This window comes from Macrobrachium nipponense, chromosome 20, assembly GCF_015104395.2.
Source record: "Macrobrachium nipponense isolate FS-2020 chromosome 20, ASM1510439v2, whole genome shotgun sequence".
Taxonomy (NCBI): domain Eukaryota; kingdom Metazoa; phylum Arthropoda; class Malacostraca; order Decapoda; family Palaemonidae; genus Macrobrachium; species Macrobrachium nipponense.
The window spans coordinates 29,236,899-29,255,413 of record NC_061089.1 but is presented as its reverse complement, the minus strand read 5'-3'; the positions used below and the strand labels follow the sequence as shown (position 1 = coordinate 29,255,413).

Below are 18,515 nucleotides of genomic sequence, written 5' to 3'. Positions count from 1 at the left end.
TAGAGGCAGACAAACTAAAGCAGGTGTAGCCACATATTTCTAAGGAAGTAAGAAATTCTGTAAAGATGCTGGGTCACTTGATAGGAGTATGTGGCAGGAATGTTGGAAGAGTTTGGGGAATAAAAATGAGATCGTCAAATATTGCCATACTTGGAAGCATAGCCGTATGCCCAGAAAATGGGGTACGGGTAACTGCCCTCTAGTACTATGCTTCTAAGGCTGAGGTATACCTGCCCGAAGCCCTGTCCACACTATCGAGCTTTTGACGAAATGTTCGATGTGACATCAGAGGCTGGGAGAGTTGGAACTTTTCCTGCTGTATGCTAACTGCACTTATGACGTCACATCGTGCAAAGCTCGGCCTGTTGATGGGGCCTTAAAATTTAATTAAAATAAATTGCACTGACTGCCTATTCCAGTTGTCAACCTTTTACTCATAAATGCCCAACTGTTTTGTTTAGAGTAGCCTTCGTCCTGAGACCTGATGTAAGAATGGCCAGTATATTACAGCAAAAACTCATTGAAGTTTTTTTACAATGAATGTAGCCTTGTAGATAGATATTAAAAGCAGATCTTTTAATGTAAATTTTGATTTGTTAAGATGTAAAGTGAATGGTTAATCAAAGTTTTCGACACTGCTAAAGAAATTTGGAGGGAACTATGTATTTAAAACACTTTTGGATTATGCCCTTCCCAAGAACTGCCCCGTTATTATAGTTTTCCATAACATCTTTTCTCAATTTGCCTTTCTGGCATAATCTTATTGGATGCATGTGTGATTCTTAGCTGCTCTTGTAACATAGTAATTAGAGTTCACAGCCACTTGTTTTTCCCAGTATGTACTGTCACTTTTCTATTTTTAAGACACTACAGGGTCTCCGTTATTACACTTTTTTTTTAAATCCATGCCACCCCTTCCTCAGATTGTCACTAACAAATACTGCTCTGTGCTGATCCTTGTTAACAAGTTTCTAATACACCTTCCAGTATAATGATAATCAGGTCCAGAGGCTTTTCTATTTCCTCACCACCCTAGGGGATCTTTAATCCTCTAAAGCAGTTACTTTCCATCCATTGGTACATCTATTAAATTAATTTTCTTTATTTGGAAGAGACTGAACTCTGTTTTCGGTTTTGTTTAATTTCGTTAATTTTAATCTTTTAACTATCCCTTTTACAGCTATCTGTCCTCAACCTCCCTGCAATCCTGAATATTTACTCTTCTCTTGGCTGGGCTGATAATGATTCCATTCCTGTGTCTTTAACCTCCCCTTTTTTTTCCAATGTACGTCATGCATCATCCATGTCCTTTGGCTAAACTTCAATGCTCTCTTGTTCACCTTCATTCTTTTTTATTAATTTTAACTCTTCCTGTTATCAGCCTGAAAAATTGCATTGTGTTATGTATCTTTTTCTGTTTTACAGAAATTTCAGTGCATGCTCTGAATGAAGAAGGAATTTCTGTATCATTCAAAAGTAACAAAGGAGTTTGTGAAATATGGGTTGGAGGAACAGCAAGGAAAACCCTGGAAATTGGGTTTGCCATAAAAGATGCAGTCTTGGTTAATCACCATCATCGTGTAATCTTATTTGTTGTGGTGACAGTGCAGAACCCTCAAGGTCCTACCCATGAGTTGAGGGTAAGCGGTGATTTTGATTAATTCTGTAACTAGCTTTAGAACTGTTTGGTGGACGTAATGGTAGAATGAATAGGAACCGGATTCAGTCAGGTATATAATTCTATGGTTTTCATGAAGATTGTTAACTGACTTGAAAGGTGCTGAGGAGCAATATAAAGGAGAGAGAGGGAGAAAATATTTGCAGAATGTCAAACAAGAAAAAGGCAAGACAATCTGGCTTGGTCAGGTGTCATGCAAGGTAGAGAAGGAAATATCTTTCATAAGGATGATGGCATAAAACTTAACTAGTCAGATTATTATGATTATCTTCAGCACAGGAAGAGGGGATTGGAAGGTGGGAGGTGCCATATAGAAGGAAAGAAGCGGTAATTATGTAAAATAAAATGGCAAAGCCCCAGGTTCATCACATGTGCATATTGAAATGTTGATGGGATAAAGTTCAGTAAAGATCCTACTACTACTGTACGTATATACAAAATGGGAAGTAATAATGTAAAAACTTGGAATTAAGTTTGATGGTATGGTGTATTATAGAGAGGGGAGGTATTATAGATAATTTTAATTACAGAAGAATAGAACTTAATTGTTGGAGGTTTTAGGAAGAATATTGAGTAATTGTGATAAGAGGGAGAGGAACAGGTAATGCTGTACTTAGTTACTGGAAAAAGCTCGAAAGTAATCGCAGGTACAGTTATAGGCCTATAAAGACTTTATAGAATATCAAGGAGGTACTATTTTAGTGTTTAAGGAAAGCATGTCAGAATGGTAAAGTTGGATGAAATATATAAAAGCATGCAATATCGGTTACAAATCAGAGATAGATTAGTTGGTATACTTTAAAGATCACCACTTGGCTCATTTGTTTGTACTGGTTATGGATAGGCTGAGTGAAGAAATTAAGATGCAAAATCTCTGGAATTGTTACATACAGATCTGGTGATTGACTGACTGAAAAATTGCCAAGAAGGGTAAGAGTAGCGGGTCATCTTTAATGTTTTATCATGGTACGTAAATTTAAGTGAAAATAAGTTTTGTCCAGCAAGCAGTGAGGGGATGTGTTACATGTGCAATATAGATTAACCTTAAATTTTAATACGGTAATATACAGTGGTGTGCTTTAAACCAGGAGGGAAGGTGTGATTCAAAAGGTAAAAAGCAGGATAGAAGCAGCAAAGTTAATTGAGGGGCAGGGAGTAGTACATGACAAAAGGATGCCAAATCACTTATAAAAACTCTTATTCTAACCAGACCCGGTGTAGTTTAAGGTTCATATGCATGGGCAATTAAGATAATAAGAACAAATAATAAATGGATTTTTGGGACCTAATTTGTATTAGAGGCTTAAAAATTAAGAAAATTGAAGTTCCTGGGTGGGTAGAGATTACCGATATGAAAGTAAAAATTCAGATAGTATGGAATGTTAGTTGCGAGGATGCTTCAGTAGAAAGTTAAATTTTCAGAGCAGAAACCCCTTAACTTAGGGGGATAGAGGTGAGGATGGGGAAGAGAAAGAAAACACAAGTATACAGTAAAAACTTTATTATTGTGCTTTTCAAACTGAAAATTGTGAATTAACTTTAATTTGTTTAAAACTTAAAACTTTTTTGAAATTTGTTTTATGCTAAAGCTGTAATTTTTTGCTTTAAAACAGGCGTATGAAATTGATGATGGTAACTTGCTGTGGCTTGATACAGCAATTCTAAGTACACCTGGAGAGCTGGCAGTATTTTTTGTCGGCAATGAAGCTTGCAGAGCAATTTACATTGCTGTTACCCAGGAGACCCTATTTCCAGTCATATATAACTTCTTTGGTGAGTAGTGAATAATTTATCAAAGTTGTCCTACTAAAACGGTGGAGTTTGCCTTTCAGCCGATCTTTTCAATACAGAGTAATTCCAGCTTATAACAAATATGATGCTCATTTGAAGGACTTTATAGAAAGTACTAATAGGAAATGCAGACAGAAAAGCAGTTATCAGAGAAAAATAGATTTAACATACCAAAGATGAAAACTTAACAGATTGAAATACTAGAATTGTTTAAAACTTTAAATGATTTAAATACTAGGATTGTTTTAGATGGAAAGGACTAAACCGTTTAATAAGCTGACTTTACACAGAATTCAAGCATGGCTCTGCTGGCTGACTTCACATTGCCAGTCAATCCAGTTTTATCATTCAGTCTTTTTGGTATTAATTGGAGTGAAGCATTTAAGCGTTGCCATATCTGCAACAAAACTGGTTGGTCTTGTACCTCCTGTTACCCATAATGATACGAAATGACATATCTGACTATATATTAGACAGAAATGGCAAAACTGATATTAATTTTCAATGAACTTGGAAAAACAGGTTATTCCCTTGAGACTCGTGGTCATAATCATAACCAGAGCAATTTTAGGTTGAAGACAAGGCTCTGTAGATTACGGATAATCATAAATATAAATATTTCACCTAAGTTCCTACTGCAGAGTGACAGTCCACCAAAGTGTGATGTTTGTGATACCCGCCTGACCATGGAGTTCATAATGGACTAACCTAAGTTTGTTTAGGAGAGGATATTCCATCCTCTGGTGCGATAAGGGAATTTTGATTGTAAATATAGGAATTCTATGTTTTATTGTAGTTTATAAATTTTTAATTTATTTTAGGCAAGATTTAATAGTAATTATGTATTGTGGGTGAGTAACCTAGTTCTAGTGTCATTTCATGAGACCAAACATAAATCAATCTATCGACTACCCATTGAATGATAACTAAAGACCTTTTGGTAGTAGCAAAGTACAGCAAGTAAGAAAGTGGTCAGTGGTTTGTGTTTTTGAAGCTAACTTTTAAGAGCCTAGAGTTATTGTTCTATTAAGTTTTGTATACTTTAATTGCAGGTGAAACGTTAAGTATGTGGACACAAATGATGGTACCAGGTACAACTTGGGTAGAGCACTTCAGTGTAGAAAATAGTCGCTTCCCACGAATCTTGGATAATTACTTGATCTTTGGTAGAGATGACAAAAGTGCTCTAGTGTATTATCTTAAAATGAGGGGCTCAACTGTTCCAAAGATTGAAAATTCTTGTGTAATAGAGGAATTTACAAGGCCGGTGTTGAAGCCCAAGGTTTTTATATACAATCGAAGCTAGTCAGTTTTACATTTTAAGAAACCTTGTAAATATGTAATATAAGCTGTTGTACGTATCATAGGAAGAATAAAAATTGTGATTTTTGTGAGGTCTTTTATGAATTGAAACCTTGCGGAAGTATAAGTTAAATGGAATTTATTTTTTAACTATATAGGTACCAGGTATTTAGAAAAGTTGCCGTTGGGTCTTTAGCATTCTGAAGTTGAAAATTACTCTTGTTATACTGAAAACAAATTAAAATTTCATAAGTGAATCTGTGCATATTGAAGAATTTCCCTTGCATCATAACCTTAAACACTAACTATTTTGTAGGTGAAGTAGTTGCTTTATTGGGCTCATGGGTTTGTGGGTTATCCAATATAATTTTGTCCAATAGGAATTAACCTGCATAATGCTTTAAAGGCCATAATCAACAAACCAGAAACACCTCTGTAGTCTAATTTAAATTTACATAAACAGAGGCAGTGTGTTTTACCGTATCTTGTGCTAATTTCAAAGAAATTTGAGAATTTTCCCAGGGTATCAATCCTCTTCGGTTACCATTGATCAGGTATTGTCTTTGCCTGCCTACTGGATTCTGTTGCTTTTACAGACTTTTGAGTCAAGAAGGCTGCCGGTTTGCCACCAAAGTTGCGTCTATACGGTCGAACAATGTCCGACGGACAAACCTTGTTACCATATAGGCGAAGCAGGATTACGTCATAAGCGTTGAAACTATGGAAGTAGATCTGGCAACAGAGGTACCAGTTGAGGTTGTTTATCACTGTTGTTACTATGCTCACAACGCAAAGACCGGCAGACAATTGTTAATTGGTAACACTGCTTGTCCGTCGGACAATGTTAGACTGTGTGGACGCAATTTAAGGATGCAAATGCCATTGCCTAAAGTATCCAGGGAACAGCAATTTCCAGTGCTGTCAATTTCATTACGTACAAATATTTAATCTTTTGCTTAATAAAAACAATTATTCCTGTGGAAACACTGGCTTTAATACGTAATGCTAAACTAACACATTAATGAAGCATTCCTTCTAAGAACTTTAAATTATTTACACAAGTCTAATTATCTTGGTTCAGTGGACAAATCCTCTGATATTGAAGTAATAATCTTTTATGCTACGATGCATGAAAATCTGTAGGCTACAGATTTTTATTTTAAAAGCTAAAGGGAAAGTATAGCCAGATTAGGAAGTCTAATAAAGTTCCCGATATGGATTTAGTAGACTTGTCAACTAGCAAATATTTTTTTCCTGTAGAAGTAATTTGATCGTATATCAGTAACATATTGAGAAAATTAGATTTAAGGACTTAAAGTAGGTCTGGTAGTCTTAATACATAACGTTTTTTCGGAATTATAACATTGGGTCATAAGAGAAACGTGTTTACCATCTCTCTGATTGAAGATACCATGAAGGTCTGGTAGTCTAATGAAAAATTTTACCACTAGACGAAAACCAACATCGGTCAATTAGAAAAAAAAAATAGACCGGGGGATAGTGCCGTCAGTGCATATCTTGTGGTGCACTGTAGGCATTACTTAAGGTCCGTACACTTTAACTTAACCGTTTTATCTTCGCTATTGACGTTCATTGAGCAGTCCTGGCTATTCCCGCCTCTGACGTCACATCGAACACAGTTCGTAGAGACTGCTCGACTGTTTGGACGGGGCTTAAGGTTCTTGGCTGCAAACCCTTTTGTTCCTTTTACTGTACCTCGTGTAATTTTTCCATCTTAACACCCTCTCGTAACATAGTGCAAGTGTGGGTTTTCCTCCTGTACACCTTTCACTCATTTTTACTGTCAATTTGCGTCCCAGTGCTTAGCCAGATGGCTTTTGGACTAAAATCTATACAATATTCAGTTATGACTACAGATTGGCTGGTCCATCAAACGCCATTGGCTAAAATGAATTTCGGCAAATGATATACATGCTATCCAGCCCCATACTTGCTCCTAAGTTTTAAGCCTTATCCTTTAACAATAATGCAAAGGCATTTGCACCCAGACAACAAATTAAGGTGTTGTACAAGGGTAATTGGGAGATACATATCGGGTGGCTAAAAGTAAACCTGTATGTACGGATGTTGAACACTTAGTTCTTATATAATTTTTTCTACTTTAAATGAAACATAAAATAGATTATAATGGTTTTTTTGTTTAATAAACATTATGACTGTCGCTTTTACGATATTGAAAATTTGCAGTGGTACTGTACCACACTATAATGCTTTGTATTGGATATCCACGAACATCGAAGCTGCTAATGCGACAGATAACACGTGGTTACACCACACTTTATATTTATCAAAAACTGAATAAGACGAAAGTGTCCCTAGAATAGTAATGACAGCAATTTGTTTTCCCCTGTTTTGAGATCTTGCAAAGAGGCTGACAATGGCAGATTTTAAATTAAGCTTGATATTGCAAAATGACTAAGAATTCAAAGTAGTTGGCTGAAGTGATGATGCCATCCTATAGAAGTCAATATGACATTTAAGTAAGTAATTCGACATTTATCTAAGTAATTAACGAAACAAGAAACTATAAGTTTAACCTCTGCTTCAGAGACGTCCTGTCTCTTCGAGGTTATACTACAAGAAAAGGAGAGATTGCATTCGTGAATGTGATGCGTCAGGTAAGGGTTTGACATTGCATTTGCAATAAAAATTCGTGTAAATTCTGATATAGGTACTAATTTGCAAATGTTTCTCTCCATTTCATAATTCACGTGCCTTTGTTTTTCGTGTTTAGTTGCCGTTTTAAGACTCGAAGATTATGAATAAGCAAACTTGTGAAAATGTCGCTTCGCCAAGCATTTCGAAGGCATTCCTTCTGAAGCTAAGGGTAATAAGTTGGTTATTAAGCATTTGCAGCAAGTAGCCTTTTCATTCATATTCGTCCTTAGCGTCTGTGTTTGGAAACGCGAAAGCCATGAATTTAAAATCATTTGTGGAAAAGACGGTTATGACTGCAAATTTCTGGATTTGCAGATGAAGTTTCAAACGAATAAATTTGTCTTCCTTATTTCATACAAAATTTTTATTAATTTGCTTATGTTGTTTGCGGTTCCACATATCTTTGTTTATGCTGTAATTTATTCCTCAGCATTACCATTTTCGTATACTACAGTTAACAATGACGATGAGTGTCATTAATTTTGTTCCTGAGGTTACAGTGGAGGAGTTTGCTCCATAGTGTGGTCTCATGAATTGATATAGTTTATTTACCCAGTCCGCTGGCTTTTTTTATTGTTTTTGTCAGGGAACAGTTAACAGACAATGAATTTATCTACTAGAACTTCCACAAAATGCAATCTTCAGACGTCTTGAAGGAAAACAGAGCAACGATGAAGAATAAAATACGAAATGCTTAACAAATAATGAATGAGACTTAACCTATAGAATTAGAATAGAACCAATATGTATATCAAACACAATTTACAAGTTAAAGGAAGATATAAGAAAAGTTAGTAAGTTTGCTGGAGCACGGAAATTTCAATAATTAGTCTGTCGTACATTCTGCTTTGTCAGCGTCTGAAAACATTGCTAATTCACAATGTAAAGTATTTCAATGTAGTGCCTGATAGCCCAATAGGCGTTATAGCTATACAGATGTACAGAGCCATCAGTAAAAGAAAAAAAGTATGATAGCAGAAGGGTATGGCACCCTTGACCCAACTACTGCAATTCGCCTTTTGAAGGACGTCAAAGGCATTACTCCCTTTTAGTTTAGAATCCCCGATAATCAGTCGTGAACGTTTTCTGTGAGCAAGCGATCCTAGCGGCAGGTGAACGCACTACCTAACGTGTCGTCTGCCAATGTTTACCACAACGACCGACTGTTGACAGGACTTTCTGGGACGAGAAGGGAGAGCAGTGTTGCAGAGATGGCGGGAGTGAGAAGGTGTGCGCCGATTTTTACGATAGGTGTGGTGTTTATTGTATGTGTTAATTCCCAAGAATCGCGGTTAGATGCAGGGTAAGTATGTTATGAGCTGGGGTATACAATTCCAGTGAATGTTTGACGATATACTTGGCCAGAACACAAATGCCGGGAAGTAAATGAAGGGTAAATCTGACAGTCTTCTGACCTAATGTCAGGGTTTTCGAAGGAGTTTTTTTTTATTGGATTTATTTACCTTAGGGAAGGTACGTAAGTCTTTGGAGATTTTTTAATATTGGAATATGGGAAAATTTCCGAATTGTTCTTGCGTTTATCGTACTCGGATAATTAATAAATTTTCGAATGCCATTACGGGATAAATAATATCGACTTGTGAGTCATGATACCCTTGTTTAAGTAACTATGTTTAAGTTTGGAACGAGTATATACATGCAAATTGGCTAGCGTCCTCAAAGGCTTGGAGTACTAAAACATTACTAATGAGAATTGCATTTTAATGATCCTAGACAGGTCTCCTCCATGAAGTCTAATTATCCATCTTTGTTTAATTTCACCGAACATATATATTAATAGTAATTAGAACATTCTCATAATTTGATAAAAATATAACTCTTAATTGAAAAAAAGATGCTGATGTAATGTCAGGAAGTTTGCGTATGTGAAATGTAGCTTTTCAAGACTGATAACAATAAGAATACTTTATCCGTTTTAGAACTGAGAAAAGAACAACTGCTTCCTAAAAGACTGTGTCTCGTTGTGAACTTTCCTCTCCACACTTATCACTCGCAAATGTGCCGATTATTGAGTGTTAATCAATGGAGTTTTCTGCAGCTTCCATTAGTCAGACTCTCTCTCTCTCTCTCTCTCTCTCTCTCTCTCTCTCTCTCTCTCTCTCTCTCTCTCTCTCTCTCTCTCTCTCAAATACACGAATTTAGGAAATCGTGCTTACTATTCATGTAATAATTACGTAAATTCGGATGCATGCTTTCACATTGCAATTGAGGTATGCATAACTAATACCCAATAGATATATAGATGGAATCTGTGGTTACTCAACAACAGTGGTGCAAAAGAGTATCATTCAAACTGCGCTAAGAGACAGGATAAGTTCCAGCAAAACTCCTCGGTCGATCGTTAGCCTCATTAGTTTTCGATAAGTTGGATCAGAACAGTGTCAGTGTCGTAAATGAGATTAGATTTAAGTCGAGTCTCTCTCTCTCTCTCTCTCTCTCTCTCTCTCTCTCTCTCTCTCTCTCTCTCTCTCTCTGTATATATGTATATATATATATATATATATATATATATATATATATATATATGTATATATGTATATATATAAATATATATATTATAAATATATATTACAAGTATATATGTGTATATAATGTATATGTATATATATATATATATATATATATATATATATATATATAATATATATATATATATATATATGACAAGAGAAAGGGAGAATGTACAGAGAGAGAGAGAGTGAGAGAGACACTAATTGAGATAAGATGATAAAAGTCTGGAGGTTTTAACAGTTTTCAATTATCAATATTGTAAGGTCAGGAAAACAATATAGCCTCTGGATGCGTTAATTAAATTCCATTAACTTATTTTTTTAATCAACCGTGAAATGGAAGTTGTACCATTCGGCAAATTCCTCGTGTCAACGTGTCAGTGGGTTAAATGAAACGAAAGTTTCCAAAGGCTTCCGTTTTATTTTAACTTTACGGAGACAGTTGTATAACATGAAGATTTACCATGATGATTGGGTTTTCCTCACCTACATTGCAGAAAATTTAATATGGACCTATTTCTATAAAGGCAATGAAGTCTTGCCGAAACGGGGAGGTATTAAATTGAATGACGCAACGAGCATCAAGGTATATTACATCATTTCTTTGTCTGAGATATCTTCCTTATCTGAATAACGAGATGGCTTTTAAAATTCTGAAATATGCAAATAGCTATAATTTCGAAGCTTTAAGAGGTGTGTAAAGAGACCAGTAGGCTTTTCTATGGTCGTTTGCCACTTCAGGAAAAATTCATGGATTAGCTTTGCGTATAGACTTTCAGAACAGTGTATTTCTCCTCTGCCTTTAAACAAATTATTCTATCAGCGTACTCATTGCCTATATCGCTCTAGCTTTACTTGTTATTCCTGCGGCGGGTGATCTTAAAGGGCCCTTTCATTTCATATACATACATACATATATATATATATAATATATATATATATATATATATATATATATATATATAGATAAATCTAATATATATATATATATATATATATAATCTATATATATATTAATTATTTCTTTATATTTGTTATTATTATATTATTATTTTATTTTATTTATTATTTTATTTATTCATTTTTTTGCTCAGGTGCGGGGCCCTAACAGGCGCTGGGCACGACCCCTACCCCCAGCCCCCTAGTTATGCCCTGTTATTTATGTATAACATTAGATTAGCTGCGCCCGTTACCTACAATATCCTTGTAACCTCATTCATTAGCTATCCTATCATTCTAACTGCATCTGTTATCCACAATATCATTCTAGCTACGCGTATCTATAATATCGTGCTGACTTCACCGATTATCTATGATATTCTATCTGCACATGTTATCTGTTACATCATTCTAGCTACGTTTATCATCTATAATATCATTCTGCCTACATTGATTTATCATATACTAATTATATTTGTATTTGTTTTGTATAATATAACTCTAGCTACGCCCATTTGTAATATTAATTCTAGACTCGCCTATTATCTGTAATATTCTTCGCCCACCTACCTGCCCTTCCTACGATAAACATGCGTTGCATTCAACACTCCCCAAATCCCCTGAACCACTTGTCCGTTTTTCTCTACTGTCTATTAATTAAATCCGAAAATTTCCTCAGTGGCAGCACACCTGTTGTACATTTCATATCGAAAATTTCCTATAAAATTTAATTTTTACAATTTTACGCAAATATCTCCAGTCTGTATGGCTGGAGTATATGATCCGTATTTGACTTTTTGAGGACATGAATCCTTTATTTCATCCTCAGCTTTTCGACTTCGCTTTGTATGTCAAGAAGTTCCAGGGGATGGAATACTGTCTCGGGGAGCTTAGGGCGAGAGACATCCTTAGAGTTCTTGTCGACGGTACATGAGGTGGCAAGGATTAAACTATTCAGAAAGGTTACGGAATTTAGGACGAAATCGCTCCATTACCCAGTCACTTCTTTGGCTTTCGGGCGATTCACTGTAATTTCATTGCAGTAATTACAGCGCGGTAATTTCTTTGCATGGTAATCACACCTAATACATTTTCACCACATTGTAATTATATCTTAATATATCACATCGTCATTGATTTCATCGTAAGATTTCTGTCGCCGCAAGCTAAGTAAACCGCACAAGGCAAAAAAATGAATGAACAATAAAATATAATGCACTCGTTTTCCTGTAAAACGTTCCTTGTATTACTGTTATAGTTGTTGATGGGGATCAAAGTATTTAACTATTTTCAAGTAGCCTGTTTGTTGACTTTTCCTACATAAGTAATCTCATCGTCTTGATATTTCATAGATTAATGATTTTTACTTGTTTTTATGCTTTCATGATTGTCCTTTTTTAAGCATGATGTGTTTTACTTTAAAAAGTAAAAATATCTATTTAGTGTTGGAAAATCTAATTGGAAAATCTAGTTGGATAATCGACTGTAAAACGTTTTAAACATATCTAAACATGTTTTACAGCATATTTAGTTTCAGAACGTTTATATTTTTTCTAACTCACTAAACAACTTTTAGTATTAATGAGGGTTTTAAATTTCTTTTTATTTTTTTATTTATTCTTTTAGCGTCGATGATTATTAGTTGTTTGACCCCAGTCTTATTTCTACCTCAATTAATCAGTCTACGAAAAAAGAAAAAAAATCATTTGTATGAACTCTTGCATGGCACTTTGTTTTATAAAACTGGTCACATTTCCAAATAATTTTTTCGCCACTGGTTCGTTCTTTCACAAATAGATGAATATTATCAATGAGCTTTTTCTTATTCCTTATGCTTACGACGTACTGCAGAGGCATCTTGATGGGTTTACTTTTATTTATTTACAAGAACCGAAAATGTTTACCACTCAGAAAACAAATTGATTACAAAAACCGAAAATTTTTATGAACAATTTTTTTTATATAGGAAAAGTCAACAAGCAGGCCGTTTACTAATAGTTAGAAAGTTAGATACTTTGATCTCATCAACAACTATAACAGTAATACTTGGACGTTTTACAGAAAAACAAGTGGATTATATTTTATTGTTCATTTATTTTTTGGCATTGTTCGTTGAAAGAAACCTTACGATGAAATTGCTGACGATGTGATATATTGCAATGTAGTTACGATGCGGTGAAAATGTATGAGATGTAATTACCATGCGGTGAAATTACCACGTTGTAATTACTGCGATGAAATTACTTTAACCCTTTGTCTTTCGCATCAGACCATATCACGGTGCTGAGGATTTTTCCTGTAAGGATGACAAGTCATTCATAGAAACAAAACATTCCGTTGTTGTCTGGCGCGAACGAACACAGAGAACTCTCAAAATGGAGATTAGGCATTGCCGAGAGCTACAGAAAACTTTTATCTGTAATAGAGGTTCTTTCCTTGGAAGAAGACAAAAATGAACATGTAACGGATGCTTTGAAGGCGAGGCATAGGAACATGTCACCGATGCCTTGAAAACTCGGGTAGCTTGTTTAGTGAGTTTAAGGAGCTCCAGAAGTGACGGTATAGGTTAGAGGCTTAGAGGCAAATGCTGCTATCATCTGTAACCCAGGTGCTTCTCCAGAGGAAGGCCTACTAGATCATGTTACCAAAGCCTTTAGAAAGTGAGGCAGTTTTTTCACCTATACCAGACGAGCTCCTCAGAATAAGACAAAAGTAACATGTTACTGATACTTAAAAGAAGTAGCAGCATCTCCCACAGGTTACAGAAGCACAAAATGTAGAAAATGTACGGGAAAAAGAAAGAAAATGTGACGTGCATGACAGATGGACATTATTCGTCAAATAAAGAGGCGCCTCCTTCGAAAGCTGGAAAAGTAACATGACACAGACGCACTTTCATCTTTTACAGAGTCATCTTCCACAAAAGACATGACAAAGATCCATTACTTAATTTTACAGAGATCTCTCGCTTAAAGGAAACTGATGTTACATTACACAAAGGGATTGTTCATATTTTGCAGATGCGTCTTCCTCAAAAGAAGGATAAATGTGACACGACCCAAATGCATTACCCATCATTTAAATGGATATCTCCCTCATCTGGAGACAAGGGGACATGGCACAGATGCATCATGATATTTTATAGATTTCTCCTTCAAAGGAAGGCAAGAGTTCCATGGCGCAGATTTAGTATTCATGTATTACAGACGAAAAGTGAAATGGCAAATGCATTACTCAATTTTAAATAGGTGTGTCTATCAAAAGAAAGAGAAAGTGACGGTGAACAGATGCATAGTTCATGTCTCAGAGGCGTTTCCCTTAAAATAAACCAAATGTCATAATAACACGGGCATTATGAGTCATGCATTGATTCCCCCAAGAGAAGGCAAAATCGACGCGATGTGGATGCTCTATTCAAATTTTCCAGAGGTGCACTGCTCTAAAGAGGGCGAAGGCGACATTGCACACAGACGTTATTCACCTTTTGCAGAGGTGTGTCCGTAATGCCTTAAGAATTGAGGCGGCCTCTATTATAAAGCTGAGAGTCACAAAGGCAGGAAGGAGTGTTTACAAAAGAATCATCACCTGTTACTGAGGTATGGCTCCTTCGAAATTTTCAAATTTTCGAACGGAGATACCATAAGCAAAATGATAACCGCAATGAAGAGAAAAACGCTTCGTGAATTTCTTTCTCCAGTTGATTAAAATGCGATAATAAAGGTTTCAAATAATAGTTGTATTAGTAGTAAGTGTATAGAGAATGCAGTGTTCATCTCATGTCAAGTTATTCACCCATATTTAGATCAGAAAAGTACAGTAAAGTTGATGTACATCAGTACCATTGCTCCTTATATCCACACGAGTTAGACAAATGGATAGATAGACAAAGACACAAAGAGAGAGAGAGAGAGAGAGAGAGAGGCGGGGTGAGTGATCCAAGAGGCATTACCAATTACAGGCAAACCAGGCTCTCTCTCGTAAAGGCGTATGGGGTTTTGGGAAATAGCTGGGAGAGTGGATCGTATTGGGTGGTAGAGGAAGGTCATTATGAGGAGTAGTCCCGAAGACGCCCAAAGAAAACGATTACCTATATCGATCCTGTGCCGCGGAAGGATTTGCATTGTATCTGTCCTCACACTGAGTGCAATTGCATATCAAGGTGGAGACTACGATGGTGGCAGTTATTGGTCGTGAATGTTAACCAGATTTCGAGTATAAAGTACAATTTTGTGAGCAGCACTGCACATGGGCAACAAAATTAATACATGCCAAATACCACAAGAAAATAAAATCTCTTGTTAGATGGGAAATAATACAACATGATTTTGCGCCATGTGAATGACTTAAACACCGGTAAACTTATCTATCACAATAAGTTTTTGAACAATTCAGTATGGCATCTTATCACAGCTCATGTTTAAGGTATTTATGTTCATTAATGAGAAAAGAAGTACTTACTAATCTTTACAAAAACGGGAATGGGTCAGCAGTGTGACCATTCGGTCTTTCAAGATATCAGTCTGACCTTCAGTATAATCAAGACTTTATGCGGATTAGCTAGTCGTGTACCATTCCTCTTTCCATGCTAACTGCATCAGTGAAAATTGGTAATTCTGAATTTAATGAGTGAATACCGAATAATGACTTCAATTTCCTCTTTTTTTATACAACTCTTAAAAAACATACCTGATGCTCATAGAAAGTTAGTTTTCCTCATAACGCTTCCTCCAGTAACCCTCCATACGTAAGGCCTATTGTTCTACCATTGGGAGAATAGTGAGATTACTTCTTTCTCGTGCGAATGTCAGCTTTACATTCTTGATCTTCTGGACGGACAGTTGTTATCCGAAGTGATGACCCTTTTGGCCCATGAAGGGGTTCTTTTTGACCTTTTGATGACTCCAGACCCCTAACGAATTACCCAGCATGGTTCCATAACCCCTTTTGCTTAAGTCCACTTAAGGCTTATTTGTTGACAATATAATTTAAAATACTTAGTTCAACCATATTTAGATATGAATAGCTAGGAATAGAACATTCAAGATAATCAAAAGCATTTATAGTTTTATATAGTTGTTTATTTACAAAATGTACTCGTGTATACATTGACACATTAAAATCCAGTGTATGCAAATATCCAGAGATCAAGTCCCATAATGTGGTTCTCATACACCCAAGGGGTGTATGGATACACCCTGTTAAGGACCCCTGGTTTAGGCCCTTCTCGAAGGTTATCCGTTCAGTGATCCTTTTAAGCTTTTGAAATAAATAACTTGAAATTCGGGGGGAAATATATTGCAATTTGATAACTTCTGATTACACTTCGTTAAACTTTACCCCTGTTTTTGTATCGAAAATATTTTCTTATCATCTAGACGTAAATCAAATTTGAACACAAATTCTAATAAGTTACATACCCTTGTGCTTGTCATGGTAGCATTCAGTCTAGCTGTATCGCCTTTTCAAGTAAATATAAGGGACTGATAAAAAAATGAAGGTCATACGCCTGCGCATTTTGATATAAGAAAAAATATTGTTACGTCCAGAATATACCAGTGCTCGGGTCAGCACGTGTCTATTTATTCTCACTTGATATGCTGACATTTCACGAACAGGGACGTCAGTTTCGTTGCATTTTTAGATCTAATTTTTTTTTTCCCTAGAAATGTCGTATGTCTTGTTAATTGTGGAAGGGGTGCATTGCTCTTGGTATATTCCCTACAGGGGGTGTATGAAACAGGCAATACTTGTTATGCTTATCAAAGCTAATTCTGTTCATCAGAAGCTGTTCAAAGACAGCCAAATAGAGCGCCTCAGCGGTGTGGTTGGTATGGTATTAGCGTTCCACCTCGGTGGTCGCGGGTTCGATTCTCGGCCATTCCATTGAGGAGTGAGAGATGTGTATTTCTGGTGATAGAAGTTCACTCTCGACGTGGTTCGGAAGTCACGTAAAGCCGTTGGTCCCGTTGCTGAATAACCACTGGTTCCGTGCAACGTAAAAGCACCATACAAACAAACAAAGACAGCTAAGAGACGTCGGCTTCTTTGTCGCCTGGTTTGCGTGACGTGTGTTATGAATTAATTTTCAATTTGGAGTTGACCCTGACGATTATAATATGAAGGTCGGTTATCTTCATGATAAACCAACGATTTTTATATCTAATCTCGTTTACGCCATTTTTTAATAGCCGTTTTATTTCGATTCTATAGTCGTTATGACAAATATTGATTATAATATTTTCACCAACTCGTTGGTAACTGTTTTGCGGCGTCGTCGTCAGTAGATTTTTAACAACCCCATTCTCTCTCTCTCTCTCTCTTCTCTCTCTCTCTCTCTCTCCTCCCCTTTTCATTCGATTCAGTAAACCATATCTACATATTGACATTTATACCAATGCATTTATTTATATATTATATATATATATATATATATATATATATATATATATATATATATATCTATTTGATTCAGTAACCATATCACAAGTTGTCGTTTATAACAAACGCATTTATCTCTCTCTCTCTCTCTCTCTCTCTCTCTCTCTCTCACACACACACACACACACACTACACACACACACACACAAACACGCGTGAGCACGAGCTCACAAACGCGTATATAGTACTGACCACCCATATTCCTTTCATACAAATCTTGCATGTCTTTAGAGGGTAGGCATTCACATGCGCAATTATTAGCACACCATGCATTTCAATCGGAAGCGATTGCATTTACTCTCTCTCTCTCTCTCTCTCTCTCTCTCTCTCTCTCTCTCTCTCTCTCTCTCTCCCCCTTCATTTGATTCAGTGAGCATATCACAAATTGGCGATTATACCAATGCATTTAGCTCTCTCTCTCTCTTTTCGTTTGTTCCAACATATAGCTAACCTTATTAAATGGTTGCACGGTGCCACCACTGCAGCCAAAAGATGAGCGTTTAACGATATGAGAAAAGAGCATAAAACCATTCTGAGAATACTAAGGAGGATGGATCCTCATGCATATATATTATCCTCCTCAAGCAGCGTTAAAATGCTCTTCAGAGCTATTGTATGTTTGTTTGTTTTTCCTTCCCCACTTTCTATGTATTCATTTCAAAATTAAAGGGGGGGGGGGGGGGGGATGGTTTAGTGCCTACAGGGCACCTCTCGTGGTACACTGTAGTCATTACTCAAAGGTTTTTCCAGCGTCCCTTCAGCCCCCTTCCGTTACACCTTTCATACGTTCTTACTGTTAATTTCCGTTTTAGCGCTGAATGACCTCGTAGGTCCCAGTGCTTGGCCTTAGGCCTAAATTCCGTGCTCTGATCTATTCTATGTATTCTTATAATTAAATGTTACTTGCTTATTCTTTTCATATCATTGTTTAATCATTTAAAATCTTAAGCCTATAAAGTTTCTTTGTGACAATTTCTTGTGCTTGATCTACAACCTACTACAACCAGGTATCACTATTCTTTTGCGAGTGATACGGCAATTAAAATGCAAAGTTGAGTTAAGAACACAAAAGCTTTTCAGGGTTAATTATCATTTTAGTCTTAGTGAATTCGTGAAACGTCTTCATTCGCACAGGATACTTTTATTTCAACCACAAA

At 36.1% G+C, this 18,515-nt stretch overlaps 2 protein-coding genes across 2 annotated transcripts in view; both read left to right on the top strand.

Moving 5' to 3' along the window:
* Positions 1-4,860, top strand: part of LOC135224225 (uncharacterized) — a 32,592-nt gene extending 27,732 nt beyond the window's left edge. Inside the window, exons 30-32 of the mRNA XM_064263083.1 lie at positions 1,426-1,640; positions 3,292-3,451; positions 4,522-4,860. Of these exons, the coding sequence (XP_064119153.1) occupies positions 1,426-1,640; positions 3,292-3,451; positions 4,522-4,775 (629 nt within the window). The 3' untranslated portion in view covers positions 4,776-4,860. The remainder of the gene's footprint in view (positions 1-1,425; positions 1,641-3,291; positions 3,452-4,521) is intronic.
* Positions 4,861-8,616: 3,756 nt separating this feature from the next.
* LOC135224214 (voltage-dependent calcium channel subunit alpha-2/delta-2-like) overlaps positions 8,617-18,515 on the top strand; it is a 199,734-nt gene continuing 189,835 nt past the window's right edge. The window contains 1 exon segment of the mRNA XM_064263073.1: positions 8,617-8,753. Coding sequence (XP_064119143.1) covers positions 8,662-8,753 — 92 coding nt within the window. The 5' untranslated portion in view covers positions 8,617-8,661.